Source organism: Anolis sagrei, chromosome 1 (assembly GCF_037176765.1).
Source record: "Anolis sagrei isolate rAnoSag1 chromosome 1, rAnoSag1.mat, whole genome shotgun sequence".
NCBI classification, from domain to species: domain Eukaryota; kingdom Metazoa; phylum Chordata; class Lepidosauria; order Squamata; family Dactyloidae; genus Anolis; species Anolis sagrei.
This window is the reverse complement of record NC_090021.1, coordinates 277,945,194-277,961,263: the sequence shown is the minus strand read 5'-3', so window position 1 is coordinate 277,961,263 and position 16,070 is coordinate 277,945,194. Positions and strand designations below refer to the sequence as shown.

Genomic DNA, 16,070 nt, shown 5'->3' with positions numbered 1-16,070 from the left:
AACATCCTCTGGAGAAGCCCTTCTCTCTTCCCACAGGAAAGGGAGAGGGGTGCATCTACATCGGTGAATTAATGCGGTTTGAAACTGCCACGGCTCAATGTTATGTACTCCTTGGAGTTGTAATTTGGTGAGGCTTCAGCACTCTGGCAGAGAAGGCAAAAGGGTGATTTTTAACGTATTTTATTGGGGTTACAATTAGTGTATAATAGCATTTGCTAATATTAATGGTTTTAACTTGTTTTTAATGTTTATATTGTATGCTTTTACTGTCTGTAAGCTGCCTTGGGCCCTTGACTGGGGAAAGGTGGGGTATAAATTTCATAAATAAAAAAAAAAAGATGGGTTGCTCTGAGTTTTCCGGGCTGTATGGCCATGTCCCAGAAGCATTCTCTCCTGACGTTTCACCCACATCTATGGCCAGCATCCTGAGATTGTGAGGTCTGTTGGAAACTAGGCAAGTGAGGCTTATTTATTTATTTACTACATTTGTATACCGCCTTTCTTAACCCGTGGGCGACTCATATCTGTGGAATGTCCAGGGTGGGAGAAAGAACTCTCATCCACTTGAGGCAAATGTGAATGTTGCAACTGGACACCTGGATTAGCATTGAATAGCCTTGGAGCTTCAACGCCTGGTTGATTGCTCCCTGGGACCTGGGATTTTTATTAATGACTGAGATGAAGACTTTTAAACAGAAGCTACATGGCCATCTGTCGGGGGTGCTTTAAATGTGATTTTCCTGCTTCTTGGCAGGGGGTTGGACTGAATGGCCCACAAGGTCTCTTCCAACTCCATGATTCTATGATTTATATATCTGTGGAATTTCCAGGGTGGGAGAAAGAATTCTTGTCTGCTTGAGGCAAGTGTGAATGTTGCAATTGGCCACCTTGATTAGCACTGAATATCCTTGCAGTTTCAAAGCCTGGCTAATTGCTGCCTGGTACCTTGCAAAACGAGCCCCTGGTGGTGCAGTGGGTTAAACCCCTGTGCTGGCAGGATTGAAGACCGACAGGTCGCAGGTTCAAATCCGGGGAGAGGCGGATGAGCTCCCTCTATCAGCTCCAGCTCCTCATGCAGGGACATGAGAGAAGCCTCCCACAAGGATGATAAAAACATCAAATCATCCAGGCGTCCCCTGGGCAACATCCTTGCAGACGGCCAATTCTCTCACACCAGTAGTCACTCCTGACACGGAAAAAAAAAACCTTGCAAAACAACAACTCCCATGATTCCATAGCATTGGGTTCAAGCGCTATCCAACTGTATTATTTCTAACGTCACAGATGCACCCAGGCAGGGTCTTCTTGGTGGCTGCCCCCAGGCTTCAGAAATCTCTCCTTAGAGAGAGAGAGCCCTTAGCTTTCTGAAACGTTCTCCACCCTCCCTGAATATTTGAATAGCCTTGCAGCTTCAAAGCCTGGCTAACTGCTGCCTGGGACCTTGCAAAGCGACAACTTCCATGATTCCATAGCATTGGATTCAAGCGCTGTCCAACTGTATTATTTCTAACGTTGCAGATGCACCCAAGCAGGGTCTTCTTGGTGGCTGCCCCCAGACTTTGGAAATCCCTCCTTAGAGTGAGAGAGCCCTTTGCTTTCAGAAACGTTCTCCATCCTCCCTGGATATTTTTTTTTAAAAGCCCTTAGCGTTGTGTGCGTTGCAAAGCAGACCCGGTCCCTACTCCGCGCACGCGTACTCACGAGGTCTCGCGCTCCTCTTTCTCCCTTCGAACAAGATCACTCCTCCTCCTCCTTCTGCTCCAAGCTGCAGCCTGCTTGGTCGATTCGCTCTGCATTCGATTGCTTTCCCCTCTCCGCTTTCGGCTTAGCGTTCGATTATGTTGCCTCGCTCTATTTCCCTCCGCTCGTCAGGTGTTGGCGCATGCGCGGAGGGGGAGAAGAAGCGGCAGAGAAGTGGGCGTGTACTGGGACTCAAGTCCGACCCGGAAGTGGCGCGTGAGGCGGCGGAGAGCGTCTCCTTTGGAGCAGCCATGGCGGCCTCCCCGGCAGGGCCGGTGGCGCGGCTGAGGCACTTGTGCTCCCGGTACCAGGACTACGTGAAGCGGCACCCGGCGGCCACGGCCCAGCTGGAGAGCGCCGTCCGAGGCCTCTCTTACCTGCTGCCAGGTAGGCATGAGGGCCTTCCCCACCCACCCCTCGCCTCCATTGCAGGCCCCTTCGGCGCAGAAGGCCTTCAAGCGTTGCTTGGTGTCTTGCAGGGCAGAAAGAGAGGCTTTTGTGAAGCTTTGTTTGAGGCTGGGGATTGGCAAAGGGAGGGGGAAGGAGGGGCAGCCCCACATTGCAAAGGAAACGACCAAAACAAACAAATAAACACGTAAACAACAGAAATTATGGCCCTTTTGGGGGGGGTGGTTATAGTCATAGTAAAGGTAAAGGTTTCCCCCAGACATTAAGTCCAGTGGTGTCCCGCTCTGGGGGTTGGTTCTCATATCCATTTCCAAGCCGAAGAGCTGGCGTTGTCCGTAGACACCTCCAAGGTCGTGTGGCCGGCATGACTGCATATGCAGCACTTTTATAAACAAACATATCCTTAAGTACCACTACTTCTTTTACGGCAATTCAGTCTTCTAGTGTATCTAACACCAGGCATGAGCAAACTTTATCCCTCCAGGTGTTTTGGGCTTCAACTCCCACAATTTCTAACAGCCTCAAAAAACAGAGGAATTCCAGACAAGAAACAATCAGAACCAGCTAATCACCTCCCAACAAAGGATTACCCAAGGCAGGAAGCAGCCAAGCCTGGAAGCGGCAAGGCTATTCAGCGCTAATAAGTGTGAACAATTGCAGCAATCACACTTGCCTCGAACTTGTCCATCCTGGACATTCCGCAGATACATAAACCACACTTGACTAGTTTCCAACAAACCTTGCAACCTCTGAGGATGCCTGCCATAGATCTGGGTGAAACGTCAAGAGAGAATGCTTCTGGAACATGGCCATACAGCCCAGAAAACGTACATCAATCCAGCTGGTAGGCTGTTAGGAATTGTGGGAGTTGGAGTCCAAAACATCTGGATGGCTGAAGTTTGCACATGCCTGATCTACACAGCACTGTTTTAGCACTTTGATGCAATTTTAATTCTCATGGCTCCATTTTTGTAAAGTCCTGAGATAAATACTTGGTGTTTTCTACTGCTAGAAATGTTTAGTGCTCTAATTTGGTGCAATGGACTAAAACTCTCTAGAGAGGAATGTCAGACTATGAAACCCAGGATTCCCTGGGATGGAGCCTGGGCAATTCGAGGAAGATCACAGCTGCAATTGCTGTGCTACTGTAGGAAAAACCTTATTGATTGTCAAATCCTGATGTCATCAAGCTCTGGGTATGGCTCTAGAGCAGGCATGGGCAAACTTTGGCCCTCCAGGTGTTTTGGACTCCCAATTCCCACAATTCTTAATGGCCTACCAGCTGTTACAAAAGAGTGCTTTCGATGGCACTTTGCCTCCCTCTGCAGTAACCTCCATGTCAAATGCCTGCAGCATCAATGTCAAATTGTAATATTGTGAAATCCCCAGATTTCTGTGGCGAGTTTGATGACATTCTCTTGGGAAAGTGCTCAGCTTACGCTTAGTGTTGCTCCTGGGCAGATTTGATTTTGCAGCTCCTCATTCATCGCAGTGTGCTAGGGGAGGTTGCTTTTTCTTCCATAAGAATCAATGATCTTACGAAAGGTCTGTGTAGTTCCACCATCTGGTAGTCTGAAGAATTTTTTCTTATTAAAGTTTTCCAAGTCAAGAGCATCTGTTTATTTTTTTTTTCCCCAGCATCTGACATTCTGAAGTGCACTGCCTTGGAATATGAAGGCTCCTTAGCTCTCCAGGCTAATAGTGTTTGCAAGGGTTAATCTGTTTGAACATTTTGAGATTGTATGTGTCAGTATACAGTACTTCATGTGCTGATTATATGCAGTGTAAGAAACTCGTCTAATCCTTACTTTTGTTCTGAGTCTGCTGCTAATTCCATTGAGGATTGCAATCTGGTATGGGGAAATACAGGCAGTACCTGTGTTACAAACATCTGTCTTACTTACTGACTTACTTACTTAACGACTTATCGACTTATCGTTTAGTATGGGAATGAGGCAACAGGAAATGAGAGAAATCTATCCCTAGAAGGAAATTCACTCCTGAAAGAGTCATAATGGTGAAAAAGGGTCTGAATAATAATAAAAACTTTATTTGTCTCCCCTCTCCCGGCAAGTAACAGTTAAAACAATAAAAAAAACCAACAACAAAAAATAGTACATAGGTCAAATTAACATAACTTAAAATAAAACCAATGCAATTACTGAAAACATATAAGAACATAACATCAACACTGAAACTTTCTCTCCAATCCTTGTTTCCACAACAAGCCATTTTTTTTTCAAAATTTAATTATCACATGGACAGAGAGTGTGGTGAAATCTCATGAGCAGAGGCACAGGCAGTTAACCCTTTGCTATCCAAAGCTGCAAAATAAATAAATAAGTGTATGTGTGTTTGTTTTTGGTTGGAATTACACTTAAAAATGTACCTTTTCTGGTTTACATACAAATTCAAATTAAGAACAAATCTACAGAACCTATCTTGTTCATAACTCCGGGACTGCCTATATACCTATTTTCTCCATGCAGTTCATAAGTCAATAAAGTATTTGTTTCTCATTAACCAGTTTTGTTTAAACAAAAAGCTTAAAATAATTGTAGTCTGTCTTAACTCTATTTTAATTTTCTTGTCAGGTTTGAGCTAATCTTTTTAATCTTTGTCCACTAAGGGACAAAGGTGGCATATAAATGTAATTAATAAATATATTTAATGTCACTGACATGAAAGTACCGTTGATTTATAGAACAGTGTTATGATAGTTACCATTCTTATTTCAATCTTTAAAACTAACCCTGAATGATCAGTATTATTTTTTTCACATTGGGACACTTCAGTACAGGAGCATACATCCCAGTCCTTGGGGTCACAACAAATTCAGCCCCTATCAGCTTTCTGTATGAAATTAATATTATTATGTTTTGCCCCCTGTGCATTGCTTTACATTCATGTTGTATTTCGTTTCTGCAGTAATCTAGGAAGTATCTTTCATATGAGGCCTTTTCCAGATTTTGTAATTAATGAGGTTGTTTATGGTCAGCTCCTTCTCCAAAAAGTGATAGGCAACTTTTAAAAAATCCGCAAGGAAAACAATCAATCTTTAAAATATCCAGAACACTACAGAAAAATGTGCCAAAGCCAGTCTAAACAAAAGAGGCCTGCTTGTAACAACACAAATGAATGATAGATATAACTTAGGTGCTGCAACTAAAAGGCCCCTTTTTCTATGACGATGCCACTGTAAGCGCTCTTAGTAGGTTTATATTGCAGGAGGCGATCTTTCAGGAATCCTATCCCCAAATCATAAAGGTTGCTGAAGATCTCCCCAGAAAAATATTTGGAAAAGTAATTTGCTCAGGGTTCATCAGAAAAGAACCAGTGTTTTTAACTAGTTCCGATTATATGGTTAATCACTCTGACCAAAAGGTCATGAGTTCGAGGCCAGCCCGGGCTGGAGTGGGTGTCCAGCCATTGTGTAGCCCATTGTCGACCTTTGCAATCCGAAAGACAGTTGCATCTGTCAAGTAGGAAAATAAGGTACCACCTTAAAGTGTGGGAGGCTGAATTTAACTAATTTATGAGGCCATAAAGAAAGAAGACTCCGGGGAATGTGGAATGCGGAAGAACTTCATCGGTGTCGTTGATGGACGATGAAAAGCAGCAGCTCCCCTGGCGGCCAGAAAAAAGTTAAATAGCCTTGGTGTATTTGTCTGTATTTGTTGTCTGTCAAACTGGCATTGAATGTTTGCCATATATGTGTTTACTGTAATCTGCCCTGAGTCCCCTGCGGGGTGAGAAGGGCGGAATATAAGAACTGTAAATAAATAAATTAATTAATTAATAGAGTAGATTCACACTGCCCTGATAGCAATGAAGTAAAATGAAAAGCCTAGGGTTGTGTTCCTAAAACTATGTGGCAAAGAGTTCTAAAGAGAAACTTTATTAATTATGTGTCCCTAGTCAGTAGCAGTGGTTTCCCAGCATTAGTGAATCTGTAGTGGTGCTTTGTGTGATTTTAGGGTAAATTTCGGATTCAGTAGGAAATGGTCAGATTTTGTTAAGCAGTATATTGAAGTATTTATATCAACATTTATATGAAAGGCTGTTTCCTTCAGAGGATTAGTTTACACAGTTTTCAAGAGTATGAAATTGTAGCTGATATCTCACCTATTCTTGCTTCTCAGGTCGGTTTTCGGACTCTCATGAATTGTCTGAGCTTGGTAAGTAATGTTAAAAATTGTTGTAGTATTGGAGTAGGACCCCAAGAGACCAGGGTTTGAGTTCCTGCTCAGCCATGGAAACAACTTAGTTAACCTTGGGCAAGTCACAGTCTTTTAACCTCAGAAGCAGATAATGGCTAATAATAATCCTTTCTTTGTAGCCCACCCTATCTTCCCTAGGGGACTCTTTTATGTCCCATCCAGGAGAAGAACTGGATACCAACCAAATCAATCAGACAAGCTAAGAAAACCCTGTGATAGGATCACAATGAGTCACAGTCAACCTAATAGATATATAACAAGATTACGGCATGACTGTTAAAGCAGTATCAAGCTGCTATAGCTGTATAGTATAGACACACTTAATCTGTGGCAAAATTCTAGGTTCTCATGTTTCTTATTAATTATTACTTAGTTGTTATACATTTTTTAAAAAGTATAACTGGTTATCTTAATTAAGGTTGGGATCAAACAGCAACATCTAAACTATCGGTCAAGCTTTGTATTATTGAACTCCTAGAGGAGGCATTTCTGAGTTCTATTCAGCTTCTTATTGCCATGAAAAGATTTTGCTGAATATTCCCTAGGGAATACCTACTGTCAAATCTCCCATGTGTCTCAGTCTTTTATTTTTCCTTTTCATTACTAACTGTATTTAACCTTTTTTGCTTCTACTAATTCTTTGCAACGCCTCTTTGCAACTTCATGTAGTAAGAATGTTTTCTTCAAGCTATCAGTCTGCTTCAGAACAAAGGCATTCAGAAAATATAAGCAACAGTTTTGAAACAGTGTTCTTTACCGAAAAAAATGTGTGTGGCAACTGATGGACTATGCCAAGGACAAGACAGAACTAGATATGGTTCCTGTTCCTTTGCACTGGAGGACTTCTCTTTGTGCAAGCTACATAATTAGAGAGATCTATAGGGAGAGATAGTGGTAAAGTTTGCTTGAGTTGTAGTCTCCTTTGAAAGAGACCATTTATACATGTGCAGCCTGTTTTCTTTTTTTTAAAAAAGAACATGTTCTTGTATCTTTTCAGTATATTCTGCCTCCAATTTGCTGGTGCTGCTGAATGACTGGATTCTTCGAAAAGAGCTGCAGAAGTCTCTTCCAGTGGTAAGAATCACCTCTGTGCAACTGGAAAGGGGTAGTACCAATCTCTGTCCCATATTCCACCCTTTTGGCACCTAGGTTCTGATTCTGTTAAATCTTAGACAACTGCCAGCCAGTTTTTACCTGAAAACTGTATCATTCTCGAAGGCTAATGAAACTTGCAGTGGTTCCCAAAAGTACCTTGAATGACAATTATTCCTTGAGCTACTAAAACACCAGTTCTTCATTCCCTCCAAATGTGCACCTTCTACCCATGCCTAGCCTGTATAGGGTTGTTCTGTGTGACCTTCCCTTCCATTTTGATTTTGTGGCTGGGTGAGTGCTGTAAGGATACACAAATAATACATTATGATCTTAGGGTTTTTTTTAGTAGATATCTGTGAGCAAATCTCACTTTTGTTCCTCAATACATTTATCAGTGTAAAAAAACAAACAAACAAAAAACCCCAAAAAGAGATATTCATACCATGAGGTGGTGTTGTTTATCCTTTTTTATTATCCCACTCAGGCCCCTTCCACACAGCTGAATAAAATCCCACATTATCTGCTTTAAACTGGAATATATAGCAGTGTGAACTTAGGTAACCCAGTTCAAAGCAGATATTGTGGGGTTTTCTGCCTTGATATTCTGGGATATAGGGCTGTGTGGAAAGGCCCTCAGTTATCATTCCACTTGACACCCTCAACTTGTCCTAGTTTTGCTTAGAGCAGTTACACTGTTTTCCCCTGAAAATTGTGTGTATCTGCAAACATCATGTCTGCTAACTCCTCCAACATAGAGAACTGAATTACAAAGATACTATGCAGTGCAGTTGTGCAAGCCAATGAATATACCAAGATGAAACCCCCACTGTGTTTAATGGAGTAAAGGTACCCAAGCTGGAACCTTTCTCCCAATATACTGCTCCATTTTTATTTCTTCAAGCTCTTGTAAGAAATGTGTTGTTGATTAACTTAAAGTGTTGGCTACTTTTAAATCAGTTACTGTGAGGAGTTGGTATCTATTTATATTTGTTTCCAGGACCCCCTGTGTATACCAAAATCTGTGTTTGCTTATGTTCTGTTGTATACAGTAGTGTATTAAAATGCTGTCCCTTATATAAAATGGCAAATTCAAGGTTTGTTCTTCATATTTAGAAAAAAAAATCAAGCCCTGGATGGTTGAATCTGTGGATACAGAATCCATAGGTATGAAGGGCTGACTGTATGAAAATGGATATCCCAATGAGGTATATACGTAGGACATGAAAAAGAAAGTGACAAATCCTTGGTTATTTGCTCCTGGCATATGTTTAACATAAAGTTGTTCAGTTATGCTGTATGAGAAAAGGTTATGTTCTGATAACATCTGAATTCTAACTTAATTTTCTTCCTACCTTTGTGTTCTGTCTGATTGTGCAACTTAGTGTTTTATTTCTGCACTAAAATGCTCAATTTTATTTTATGCTCTTCACATAATGCAGACATTGATTTGAACTATATACACATTGATTTCAACTCTCCCTCATTAACTAAATTGTTTTTGTTGTGTGTTTTTCTAAATTGTACACCTCTTAAACTATTACACATTTTAAAATATGCAACCTTTCTGTGTCCTTTTTATTGCTTGGAACCACTTTTATAGCCCCATAAAATGTACGAATGCTTCACTTATATTAGAAATAGGGAAATGTTGCCTTTGTCAAGTTTGTTGTGTCCAGTTAAATTTCTTTCCATTCCTTCCTCCTCAGAGGCCCACGTAACTCTGGTACATAAAATTAGATGAGTCTGAACCAGGGTTAGGCAACCCAGCCACTTCCATATATTTTGAAGTGCAACTCCCTTAATGTGTTGGATTTTGTTTCATTTCTCTCTTACTTAAGACACCAGTTGGAAGCCCTTTTCATAACCCTCTTTGTTGCCCTGCCTTCTCCCCATCATAAAATCTATGGAGCAGATAGGACTGAGAGAAAAAAGTGGTCAGAGGTCATCTATAGAGTTTTGTGAGTAAGAGGGGACCTTTGATTGTGCTAGCTAGGTCACATGAGAGTTATCTGGAAGGTGTCTAGTTGCCTTCATTTATTCAGAATCAAGTAGATGTATTCCTGGGCTTTGCTTCTTTAACAAACAGTTTGGTACCAGAGGGAGAAATAACATGGAAAGAATAGGGATAGATCCCTGCACCACACACAGAAAAGAGCATGTCAACTTATTTCAGCAAAGATTTAATTTCCAATATGTACATATGAAATGAAAAGACCTGACATGGTAAGCCTTGTATAAATAAATAAGAATATTGTGAATCTTCTAGAGACTGCTTTTCGTGATGTATCCAAGACTAATGTTTTCTTTCACAAGCCTCAATTTTTAAGATTTCAATTTTAGTGGACAATATTACATTCTTTTTTAATATGCAGGGGGGAAGCTGGTCGTCTCGCCTTATCTACTTTCCCATTTTACCTGTTTTTTGTTTTTGTTTTTTGTTCTTTTTGGGGGGGAGGGGCAGGAGTGATTTGAGAAACTGCAAGTCTTCTGTGGTATGAGAGAATTGGCCATCTGCAAAGACGTTGCCATGGGGATGCCTGGATGTTTTGCCATCCTATAGGAGGCTTCTGTCATGTTCTCGCGTGAGAAGCTGGAGCAGATAGATGGGAGCTCACCCCACTCCCCAGATTCACACCACCTACCTTTCAGTCAGCAGTCCTGCCAGCACAAGGGTTTTTAACCCATTGCACCACCGAGGGCTCCTTTCTCTCTGTCAATGCATACTCTTAAGGGATTCTGGATGCAGCTGTTGTTTATCTTGCCAACTGTGGGCAGACACATATAGCTGCAACCGAACTGGTTAGAGGAGGATCCTATTATTTCCCCATTCAGCTTTTAATGCACTGTTTACTGCAGACATGTTGCTACATCCCATTACCAAAAGCCTGTGTTCCTCCAGCCCTCCTTCACCATCCTCCTGATATAGATGTTACTAAAAACAACTTCCAACTAGTAGAGAAGAAGGAGGATAAGTAGGGCTAAGGAATGTGTTTTGTATAAAGGAGCTGTTTTCTCATATGGTTCGTTCACCGATGTGTGCCTGTATTCAAAGCAATATGACCTATGAATCTTAGCCAATTCTTTTGATTGCCTTTCTGTGGAACTGTCTTGCCTATTACTCTTTCAAAATTCCTATCAGAAATTTGAGTGGGTTTTCTAAGCTATTCATTGAAGCTAACTGCAATTCACTCTCACCTGCTTCTTGCTTTGCAGTCATTTCCCCATCAGAAACTGCTCACCTGGCTGAGTGTTATTGAGTGCTTGGAGGTTTTTGCTGAGATGGGGGCTGCGAAGGTGTGGGGTGAGACCGGTCGGTGGGCTATCATTGTCCTCATCCAGCTAGCCAAGTGAGTACTGAATGTAATGGCAGAGAATATTACATAAAATCCTTGTGCCAACTATCAAGATGGGCAGGTGCCAATGTGTATGGCCTGTTGGCAGCGAGTTCAGAGTTGAAAGCAACTGAATGCTCAATATCAGATCCAATAGAAGTTAAATGTGCTTATGGAGTAAAATATGCAGGGATATCTGGAGAAATGTTGCAGTTTAAGGCTTATTTAATCCTGAATGGATATGTAAAAAGCTTTCGACACCTATTTTTTCCCAGTGTATGAGTCATTCTTAGCAGCAGCCGACACTTTTAAGCCTTCTGATCTCTTTATAGAGTGTTCTCCATAAAGGACAAGAACCCTTATACAACTATCTCTTCATGAAGGTATTTTGAGCCTAGCTTGAAAATTAACAATTTCCAAACAGGATTTTCTAAACAAAAGGTGCAAATCACAGATGTTGGTATTTCTTGCATTTTTCCTGTGAAGTTGCGGCTCTCATGTGTGCCTGACACTTAGAGTTCATGTCTTGTTCTTACCCACAGAGCCATCTTGCGCCTCCTGCTATTGCTCTGGTACAAAGCTGGCATCCAGACATCTCCACCCATCGTACCAATAGACAGAAGACAGCCATTGCAACACAAAGGTACCAAGCCAAGGGCATTGTGAGTTGCCACCACTTTAGCTTGGTTAGAAGGGATGGAAGGGAGTTCTGGACACTGTGAAATTGAAGAATTTTCATATTTCCCCCATTTTTTTCCCTGAGCTCAGGCATGGACTAAGTGCCCTCATCTGTACTTGTACAATTAGTTTTAATTAGTCTCTCTTTTAATCATTACATGTAGCCCGCCCATTGTCATTGTGATTACGCCTATTGTAATTTTATATTGTATGTGTTTACATGTCTTATTTTATTATGATGTTGTTGTTTACTGTTTGTGTTTTCAGTTGTGTTTTGGTTTTATTTTATTGTAATTTGTTGTTCGGGCTTGGCCTCATGTAAGCTGCTCCGAGTCCCCACTGGGGAGATGGTGGCGGGGTATAAATAAAGTTTATTATTATTTATTATTACAACTGGTCAAATATAATGTTTCAGCTTCAGGAGAGAGCTCAGCAAGAAAATAATATTAAAACCTGGGATGTAACCCCTGACTAAGAGTACCTCTGCTCTAGCTGTTCTTGATGGGTGGATGGATGAATGTGCTAAGAAAAAGTAGGCAGCAGTGGGAATGCTCTGCCCTGATGGGCTCTGATCTTAGCCATCTGTTTCCCAACAGACATGGAGACCAACTCAGCAGGAAAGCAACAGATCTTTGTGGGGAAGCGCTCCAACCGTGTTGTGAGGTCCCTTGACAGTAGTAGGTATCATTTGATCTGTCCTGTGTTGTCCATGGGTTGGAGCTGGGCTATTGTATGTTCCCTTTTTGGGAGCAGATTCATACAAGGACTTCTCAAAAGTCAGCCGCTGTTTTGTGACACATTGTTTGGACTGGCATCTTGTTCGCCAAGAAGTAGAAGTGTGCTATTTATGACAAGTCACTTTTTTGTCTTGCTTCCAGCCCCATCCTTGCACTCCAGACACTGGGGTGCACCTCAGCAGCGAGAAGAGAAGCAAAACCGAAGTGCAGTGGAGACAGATCAGCCGCCAACTCCTTTGGGCATTCAGGAAACGGTTGCTGAGTCCATCAACATCACCCGTCCCTTGGTCCACTGTATCCCACACTGGATTTCAATGAATCTTGTAGTGTATCCCATAGGCCACTAGAGAGAGCTGTACCACCACTGTCAACCACTCATGTCCTTAGCTGTTGCTAGGCTAGAGAATTTGTTCTTATTGACTTTTCTTATTGTGTTATCATAGTATTGATTTTAATTATGGTTCAGCAGCTGTAGGATGTCTGGCGCATGAGTGTCTGGAAATTGTTTGACTCACAGGCGTCCTTCCTTAACTCTTGTTTGTAGTGATGAGTTTAGGGGTCTGGGGACAGAAGTCTTGGAAACCTTGGCTCCTATCTGGAGTCTTGGATATTGCAAGGTGAGTGTGTAAAAAAGCATATAAGGGCAATGAATCCATTTTATTTTACCTTCATTTCTTTTTCTAAAGTACTAACTCTTCTGGTAATATGTTTGTTCCCAGCTAAAGGAAAAAGAGTAGTATTGTTCTGAGAAACTTAAAAAAGTTAGACTTTACAACATATAATTTGCCTAGTCGTTTCTTCTTCCCTGGAGGTATTGAGCTGAGCTTAATTTGAATTTGATAGTTGTGGATCTTATTTCTAGTGTGAGGACTCCTTCTTGCATCACATGAATGAAGGAGAAAGGATAGAGTCCCTTTTAGTGAGTACCTGAGGGACCGCCTCACCCCCTACCAACCCCAGAGATCCCTCTGTTCTGAGGACCAAGATCTATTGGAAATCCCCAGTGTCAAGACCTTGCGTCTAACAGCAACCAGACGCAGAGCCTTTACAGCAGTGGCACCATCACTCTGGAATACTCTGCCACCTGAAGTCCGTGCCTTGCATGTTCACTGAAACACAGAAATGTTCCCACTAAAATATTTGCTTTTCCCCTCTGCAGCTTGAGTTTATTGAGTGACATGAAAGATCTCAACAAGCGTGAACGTGTGGAGCTTAGACGCCGGACAGTTCTGCTGCTGTACTACTTACTACGATCACCCTTTTACGACAGATACTCTGAGTACGTATGCTAAGCTGACTCTTCACAATCCAGCAGGAATAGAATCCCCATTCTGTTTCTGGATTGGTTTCTGGATAAGTAAGCTGTCTGGATCCCTTGAAACCAATCATTTGTGAGCATTCATGATTCTGCGTGGGTTTTATCTTCTGCTGTATTTCAAGGAACTCTTTCTTACTTGGGCCATTCCCATGGGTGCCACTATCATTTTTCTCTGTTCTCCCTTAGGGGCAGAATCCTCTTCCTGCTGCGGCTGTTGGCAGATCATGTCCCTGGAGTTGGCTTACTCACTCGTAAGTACATGGCTTCTCTAATTGCTCTTTGCAAAGGAAGTTAGTAAAGTGCAAAACTGTAAAAAGAAAAAAAAATCTTAGATTTAAGAGACCCCTCTAGATTAGAAAGTTCTCTCTTACCATAGACTTCTGTGTTGACCATTCAAATGAGCACAGGTTCTGAAACTTTTGGTGCTGCCATCTCAAAGTTAGAAAGATCTTCTCTGGTATCAAATTGTTGCATTGAAGTTTAGAAATGTAAAGCATTAATTTCAGACTTTATAAGAAAAAGAAGGGGAGAGATGATAGCCATTCTTAAACATTTCAAAGAATGCAATATTGAAAAGGGAACCTGTTTGTTTTCTGCTGGTTCCAGAAACCAGGTCATGAAACAAGGAATATACAGACTGTGCAGGAAAAGAGATTACACTTAAACATTATACAGAATTTCCTTACAGTGAAAGCTGTATGACAGTGGAATATGCTGCATTGAAGCGTGGTAGAGTCTCCTTCTCTGGAGTTTTGGAAACAGGATGTATGGCCATCTGTCGGGAGTGCTTTGATTGTATATGCCTGCAAAGCAAGGGGTTGGTCTGAATGGCCCTTTAGTCTCTTCCAACTCTTTTGACCTTAAACTTAGTCTTTTAAGGGGGGGAGCATGGAGATCGATTGTTAACAATCTCCATGCTCCCCCCCACACTTCTATAGGAGATAACAGTATTTAGGACTTGTAACTGAAAGATATTATTATTGTTGTTGTTGTTTTACTGACAGAAAAGCACAGTATGTCACAGCAAACGAGATCTATATGCTTGATGATGATGATGATGATGATTATTATTATTATTATTATTATGCAAAATGTAGAATGTGGAGAATTGCAATAACAACTTAGTACAGCCAGGATGCCCCCATCCTTACCATTCCCCCCCCCCCCCCCAGGAGATGAGTCTTTAAACCAGTGCCCTATGTGTATGGGTGTATGTATGTAAACTGTGAGTCTCCAGTTGTTGGAGGCCAACTTCTATCAAGTCCATCCATCATTGATAGAGGTGATGGTCCTGGATTGGAGTGCCAACAACATCTAGAGCAGTGGTTCTCAATCTGTGGGTCCCCAGATGTTTTGGCCTACAACTCCTAGAAATCCCACCCATTTTACCAGCTGTTAGGATTTCTTTGAGTTAAAGGCCAAAACATCTGTGGACCCACAGGCCCAGAACCACTTGCCTACATAGTTCATCTTCTGTGGGTTCAGGGGATTGATTCGTTCTGTGCTGGTCAAATCTTATTTTCAGCCATTTGAAGTCCCCCTCCACACACACTCACAGACAAATTTGCCTGTTTTGGGTCTTGGCTTAGCAATAATTTAGCTGTGATTTTCCTATACAATATACCTTCTTGAATTGTTGTGTGTATGGCTATGTTCTAGCAGCATGTTCTCCTGATGGGGATCCTCTGAAGATGTCAGCCACAGATACAGGTGAATCATCAGTAGAAAATGCTGCTAGAACATGCTCATACAGCCCAGAAACCACATGACACTCCAGTGATTCTGGCCATGAAAGCTTTTGACAATACCCTCTTAAAGTTGGGAGGCGTATTTGTGGAAAGAAATTGCAAAAACTCAATGTCATTTCAATGCTTTCCTTAACTTTTTTGCTCTTTTTTTGCTTCTATTTCAGGTCCACTGATGGATTACTTGCCAGCCTGGCAGAAAATTTATTTCTACAACTGGGGTTGATCTGGCCCTTGCTTGCGTTATTGTAGCCAGAGACTGTTCAGGTTGAGAAGCAGCAGCTTGGGATATCAGGATGCCTTTATACTGAGAAAAGGGAGCCCTAAGACTTCAAGATAATATTCTATATATGTCTTTCTCTTGCTTATGCCAACTGATTTCTGAATGAAGAGGAAGGGCTCTTTCAACTTTATTTAAAAGTGAACTATGAACACTACAGAGACTGCAGCATAAATGTATCTTTGCTATTTCTCTTTTCCATTCTAATATATCTGGCCTCAAAGCTGGTGTCGGGAAGGACCCTTTTTTGTATACATTTTGTATGACTGTGAATGAATAAAGCCGGGAAACTGTCATGCTCTTAAGCTAACTGGTCTGGTGTTTTGAATGTTCTGTGAAGCACAGGAAGTAAGGCTTTCCGTTCCAATATATGCTGGGAGCTGGCGAGATGGGTTTTATGGTGACCATGAGTGCTCTTTTTTCAGAGATTAAATAGTTTGGAAGAAACTTTTATTTTGTCTTCATTATATCCTCCAAGGCAGAGACCTGTCACTTTAAACCAACCTCAAGACTCAAA

The 16,070-nt window shown here is 41.6% G+C and overlaps 2 protein-coding genes across 2 annotated transcripts in view; one reads left to right on the top strand and one right to left on the bottom strand.

Moving 5' to 3' along the window:
* The window catches only part of LARGE2 (LARGE xylosyl- and glucuronyltransferase 2), a 60,536-nt gene extending 58,742 nt beyond the window's left edge, over window positions 1-1,794 (bottom strand). Inside the window, exon 1 of the mRNA XM_060763935.2 lies at window positions 1,702-1,794. The gene's annotated coding sequence lies outside the window, so the exon portion shown is untranslated. The remainder of the gene's footprint in view (window positions 1-1,701) is intronic.
* Window positions 1,795-1,823: 29 nt separating this feature from the next.
* On the top strand, window positions 1,824-15,858 carry PEX16 (peroxisomal biogenesis factor 16). The gene is made up of 11 exons (XM_060764040.2): window positions 1,824-2,127; window positions 6,291-6,326; window positions 7,366-7,442; window positions 10,677-10,810; window positions 11,338-11,438; window positions 12,070-12,150; window positions 12,352-12,504; window positions 12,755-12,827; window positions 13,370-13,489; window positions 13,715-13,779; window positions 15,441-15,858. Exons 1-11 carry the CDS (start codon window positions 1,839-1,841, stop codon window positions 15,497-15,499), a joined length of 1,188 nt encoding a protein of 395 aa, XP_060620023.2. The 5' UTR covers window positions 1,824-1,838; the 3' UTR covers window positions 15,500-15,858.
* The last annotated feature ends 212 nt before the right edge of the window (window positions 15,859-16,070 follow it).